Here is a 6,371-nt window from a genome sequence, read left to right as displayed (position 1 = left end):
AGATACAGATACAGATACAGATACAGATACAGATACAGATACAGATACAGATACAGATACAGATACAGCTACAGATACAGATACAGATACAGATACAGATACAGATACAGATACAGATACAGATACAGATACAGATACAGATACAGATACAGATACAGATACAGATACAGATACAGATACAGATACAGATACAGATACAGATACAGATACAGATACAGATACAGATACAGATACAGATACAGATACAGATACAGATACAGATACAGATACAGATACAGATACAGATACAGATACAGATACAGATACAGATACAGATACAGATACAGATACAGATACAGATACAGATACAGATACAGATACAGATACAGATACAGATACAGATACAGATACAGATACAGATACAGATACAGATACAGATACAGATACAGATACAGATACAGATACAGATACAGATACAGATACAGATACAGATACAGATACAGATACAGATACAGATACAGATACAGATACAGATACAGATACAGATACAGATACAGATACAGATACAGATACAGATACAGATACAGATACAGATACAGATACAGATACAGATACAGATACAGATACAGATACAGATACAGATACAGATATAGATATAGATATAGATATGCCTATGCCTATGCCTATGCCTATGCCTATGCCTATGCCTATGCCTATGCCTATGCCTATGCCTATGCCTATGCCTATGCCTATGCCTATGCCTATGCCTATGCCTATGCCTATGCCTATGCCTATGCCTATGCCTACGTCCACGTCCACGTCCACGTCTACGCCTACGCCCATGCCCATGTCCGTGTCCACGTCCACGTCCACGTCCATGTCCATGTCCATGTCCATGTCCATGTCCATGTCTTCGTCTACATCTATTTCTATATTAAAGTTTGTTCTTGAAAATGTATTTCCAGTTTCACACAATGAACAATATCACAAGCCTAATAAGTGCGGCTCAAAATGGCTCATTATTGAACATTGCAAGTTTGATCGAACGTGGAGCTGATATTGACATTGAAAACAAAAATGGACGAACTCCTTTAATGTTTGCCGCCTTCCATGGACACTTACGTTGCGTTGAATTTCTGCTAAATAGAAATGTTGAAAAAAATCATGTAGATCACAGAGGATTCACCGCTTTGTTGTTAGCAACGGTTAGCGGGCACACACACGTTGTCAAGCTGTTGTTACAGCGTGGGGTTAACTTTTGTTTAACAAACAATTTAGGAGAGAATGCTTTGATTTTAGCATCATATTACGGACATACGGATATTGTTAAGTTATTGTTAAAATATAATGCAAATGTAAACAGCAAAGATGAAAATGGTTTTAACGCTGTTATGGCTGCCGCTTCAAATGGACACACTAGTACTGTGAGAATTTTTCTTTCCCGTAAAGTTCAGATAAAGGATATAAATAACAACGGACTAAACAGTTTAATGCTTGCTTCTTCTAATGGAAAAACACAAACTGTACACATGTTTTTAAAACACGGAGCTGATATTCAAAGCGTTGACCACAAAGGAAAAAGCAGTTTGATGCATGCTGCTGAGAATGGACATAAAAAAACGGTTAAGATACTTCTAAACAATCATGCTGATATCAATCTCAGAGACAAAACGGGATTTACCGCGATCATGCACGCTGCATCTAAAGGACAGAAACAAACCGTACAACTTTTGCTTGAGAGAGGAGCTGATATAAACAGTGTATACAACGATAATCAAAACGCTATAATGGCCGCTGCTGCAAATGGATATAACGAAATAGTGAAGCTACTACTTAATAATAAAGCTAAAGTCAATAGCAAAAACAGCAAAGGTCAAAACGCTTTTATCTTTGCTGCTGCCAATGGACATAAAAAAACAGTTCAGCTACTTATTACAATTACATGTAACGCTACCGTTATTGGTAGAGTCAAAAATAAAAAGTTTATCCGACTCCCTCAAGACAATAAAGGCAAAACTGCATTAATGTATGCTGCTGAAAATGGACATACGGACATTGTAAGATTGTTACTTAAAAAGTACCGTAACGTTAACAAGCAAGACCGAGACGGACGCAGCGCTGTAATGTTCGCTTCCGCTTCAGGGAAAACGAAAACTGGAAAAAATGCTGGAAAATCATGCGAGTATAAACATGGAAGATAAAAAAAGATGGAGCTCTTTACTGCATGCAGCAAGTAATGGCCGGACTGACACTGTAAGACTGTTGCTAACTAAAACAGAGAACTGTAATATTAGAGACGATCATGGACGAAACGCCCTAATGTTAGCATCTTTTTATGGGATTGAAAGTAATGTCGAAATTCAGACCGAAGACAATGAAGGAAACAATGCATTAATGCTTTGTGCTATGAACGGACATACTGAAACAGCAGAGGTTTTAATTCAAAATGACATAGAAATTGACAGAATGGATAACCATCACAGTAACGCTTTAATTCATGCTGCTTGTAATGGACATACTAAAATTGTCAAACTGCTTATTACCAACAAAGCAAAAGTTAATAGCTTGGATCGTTCTAAATATAATGCTCTAATGTATGCATCTTCATACGGACACAAAAATGTTGTTAAAATATTACTTGAAAATAACGCGGATTTGAATTGTGTAAATACAGATGGGTAGAACGCATTTTTACTGGCTGCCTGGAATGGACAGAAGGAGATATTGAGTCTGTTACTTGATAATAACGCTGATTTAAACAGCCGGGATTTAAGTAGACGCAACAGCATAATGCTGGCAGTATCTAATGGACAAACCGAAACAGTTAAGTTTCTAATCCAAAGAAACATCGACGTTACCTGTGAAGACAATGATGGTTTTAATGCTATCATGTACGCTGCATCGAATGGGCACATTGAGACTTTAGAAGTTTTATTAACTATCGAAGCTGATGTTAACTGCACAGACTATAAAGGCCTCAGTTGTTTAATGCACGCTGCTTCGAATGGACATATAGAAACAGTTAAGCTGCTGCTAAAAAAGAAAGCTGACATTAAATATAAAGATAATGAAGGAATGAATGTTTTAATGCATGCTGCATCACACGGACGCAACAAAACTGTAAGTGAATTACTTCAATGTAACGCTGATGTCAACAGCACAGATAACAATAACATGACCCCTGTAATGCATGCATCGTCCAAAGGTCACAATGATACTGTAAAGCTCTTGATAGAGCGTCAAGCAAACATTTACAGTGAAGATTTCAAGGGATGGACCTGTCTATCACACGCTGCTAATAATGGCCATAATACGACCGTCCAACTCTGGCTAGACAATAATGTGGACATTAACAAAAAACATAAAGATGGAGGGAACGCTTTAATGCTTGCCGCTAGTAGAGGCCATTCTATAACGGTAAATATTTTACTTGAAAACCATGCAGAAATAAATGCTAAAGATAAAAACGAGCGTAATTCATTAATGATGGCTGCAGCTAATGGAAATTTAGAAACATTTAATATTTTACTTGAACGAGGAGCCGATCTACACAAAATTGACACAAATCGTCAGAACGCGTTAATGCATGCTGTGCTTCGTGGGCGTATTCATATCGTAAAAGTTTTAATGCAACAATATACTGAAACTAATTTCCAGGATATTAAGGATATTAAAGGAAGGGACGTTTTATCGTTAGCTTCTATTAAGGGACATGTGGATATTGTCAATTTACTTTTTAATAGTATAGTTAATATTAATATAAACTCTAAAGACGATGAGGAATGCACACCTTTAATGCTTGCTTCTTCTAAAGGACATATAAAAACAGTTAAAATTCTGCTTGAGAAAAGGGCCACAATAAATTTGCCGGATAAGAGAGGAAAGACGGCGTTAATGCATGCAGCGTCTAATGGGCATAAAGAAATTGTTATCGTTTTAATTAATAACGATTCATTACAACTAAATTCAAAAGACGTTGAAGACCGTAACGCCTTAGATCACGCTGTTGATAACAATCATATTGACGTAGCTAAACTGCTACTTAAAAAGAAGTTACATAGTACTACAGCTTTAGGCATTGCTTCAACTAATGGACAAACTGAAATTGTTGAATTATTATTGAAATGTGAGGCTCCAATTAATGCACATAGCAATCATCCGACTATTTCGCTTTGCAATCGTACTGATTATCCATTAAATAAAGCTGTTGAAAACAGACATATTGACACTGTAAAGATGTTACTGAAATATGGCGCTGACATTAACCTCGGATATGTTAATGAAATGAACTCTGTTGCTTTAGCCGTTTCCAATGTAGACGATGATATTGTAGAGGTTTTACTCACAACTAAGCCTTCCAAAATATATAGGAAAAGAACACAAACATGCAGTCCTCTATTGTGGACAACAACAAGAGAACTTAAAGCAAAAAGCCATGGAAAATGTGCTTTAGGCATTGCACATGCGATGGGAAATAAACCAATGATCAGACTCTTACTAGAATACAGAGATGAACGTCTATGTGACAAATGCAAGGAAATAAAACATATAACAGGTACGTGCTTATTGTATACCCTTTATAGAAATAGCTAACCGATCAAACATAGATAGATACATAGCTAATACAGTGAGTAAATTTTCAATTTTATATTCAAGCAAATGTTCATCAATAGAAAAAAACTTTACGATTAATAAAATATGTCTTCGTTCAACGAAGGCTCATAAGACTCTAATCTTATAAAAGACGTCTATTAATTATTTTTATGTCTCAATTTTTTAAAATTTTCTTCCATTAAATCAATAGTTCGAAAGCCTTATACAACTAGGTCGAAAAAAGTCACCATAGGGCTTACACCTTATATCTACAATTCAGTCAACGCTGCTCTTTATAATATTGCCATCGCATTCAGTGATCGTGGATGCACTTCAAAACATTTTTGAGAGCTCTACTAAATGCGTCCTTCAATAAAATGTAGTCAGAGGCGTAGCGAGGGGGGGGGCGGACCGCACCGGGTGACACAATCTAGGGTGGTGACACCAAGGCAAAAATAGCAAAATATGTAGAGAAAAACTTGAGGGGGGTTTGCAAATCGAAAGTTTGAGGGGGGGGGGGGGTGCAAATCGAAAACTTGAGGGGGGGGGGGGTGCAAATCGAAAGTTTGAGAGGGGTGCAAATCGAAAATTTGAAAGTTTGTCCCCGGGAAGGGTAGCTACGCCTTTGGTGGGTGACACCATTAAGTGGTGCACCGGGTGACACCCGACCTCGCTACGACACTGAATGTAGTTTTATGTTTTTCGATATTTTATTTAATTGGTGTGTTAGAGGTACATAAAGTAACATTTAAACCACAATAACTCTCAGTCAACACATTGGTCCTGTACTAACCACTTTTAAGTTTTTAAAGGACTGGATTATTACGTTATTGTATTTTTTCTTCTCTGTAGGTTCTGTGAAATACGACTTGCCTGATGAAATAGTGAATAAGGTAATTTCTGAACTAGAAGCTAACCAACTATCCACTGTATTAGGTAAGAACTGGGAAGGTGTCATGTACAATCTGGGTCTATCAAACGTCGAGTTAGAACAAGAAAAGCAAACGAACGGCAATGTCGTATCAACAACGATCAGCAGTTTGCTTATCAGATGGAAGCAGCGGTCGAAAGAAAAAGCTACCATAGGATTTTTGTTGAAAATATTCGAAGATTCTGAAGATAAAAATCTTTCTTTTATAGACTGGGAGAGAACTGGGAGGATTTTTGAAATAAGATGAAAATTTTGATCATGGAGATCTTTCATCTTAGGAACCACCAATTCTTAAGTCAACATTGAATTCGGCAATAAAATAAAATTTAAATCAGGTCTTGTAATCAATGTTAAAAAATGTCATAGTTGTTACAAAATATCCTTATATCTATGTTATATATATATATATATATATATATATATATAAAGGAAGGTATAGTATGTGTGTTTTTTATAGTATGTGTGTTTTTTGTGCTTGTTTGTGGGTTTGCGGATTTGTCCTTTTTGCATTACTACACCTTTAATCCGATCCCCATGAAACGTTGGGCAGTTAATGAAAATACTCTAGGATTGGTTTGTACAAAAACAATTTCAATTTTACAGGGGCGGCGCCCTGGCAGGGTGCGATTTGGCGCCACGGGCAAACAATGCGATAGATTATGGGTACGTTAGTAGCTTACTAAATTGAATAAGGTGCGTCCGCCCGACTTTGGCATGATGCGGTTTGTATTATAATCGCTCAATAAATGTGTTATACGGTTTCAAATATTTATTTTGCATTATTTTTTAATTTAAATTCATATTTTTATGCGAAATACCTAATTTAAAAAAAAAAACGACTATGGCTTTTCTTACATTTTGAAAAAGC

General features: G+C 36.5%; 1 protein-coding gene across 1 annotated transcript; it reads left to right on the top strand.

The window, feature by feature from the left end:
* Positions 1–2,169: 2,169 nt before the first annotated feature.
* On the top strand, positions 2,170–5,750 carry LOC131943245 (serine/threonine-protein phosphatase 6 regulatory ankyrin repeat subunit B-like). The gene is made up of 3 exons (XM_059303263.1): positions 2,170–2,573; positions 2,742–4,534; positions 5,425–5,750. The coding sequence occupies exons 1-3, from the start codon at positions 2,170–2,172 to the stop codon at positions 5,748–5,750; spliced, it is 2,523 nt and encodes an 840-aa protein (XP_059159246.1).
* Positions 5,751–6,371: the final 621 nt, after the last annotated feature.

The sequence above is a fragment of the Physella acuta genome, unplaced genomic scaffold, assembly GCF_028476545.2.
Source record: "Physella acuta isolate Inbredline_101_S28 unplaced genomic scaffold, ASM2847654v3 ptg000450l, whole genome shotgun sequence".
Classification (NCBI taxonomy): domain Eukaryota; kingdom Metazoa; phylum Mollusca; class Gastropoda; family Physidae; genus Physella; species Physella acuta.
Note: the sequence above shows the minus strand (reverse complement) of the source record. Positions and strands in the feature narration are given on the sequence as shown.

Coding starts and splice junctions, on each gene's coding strand:
- LOC131943245 (XM_059303263.1), top strand. CDS start 2,170: ATGGAAGATAAAAAAAGATGGAGCTCTTTACTGCATGCAGCAAGTAAT. Junction 2,574..2,741: donor TCTAAATATAATGCTCTAAT/GTATGCATCTTC, acceptor TGATTTAAACAG/CCGGGATTTAAGTAGACGCA. Junction 4,535..5,424: donor GGAAATAAAACATATAACAG/GTACGTGCTTAT, acceptor TCTTCTCTGTAG/GTTCTGTGAAATACGACTTG.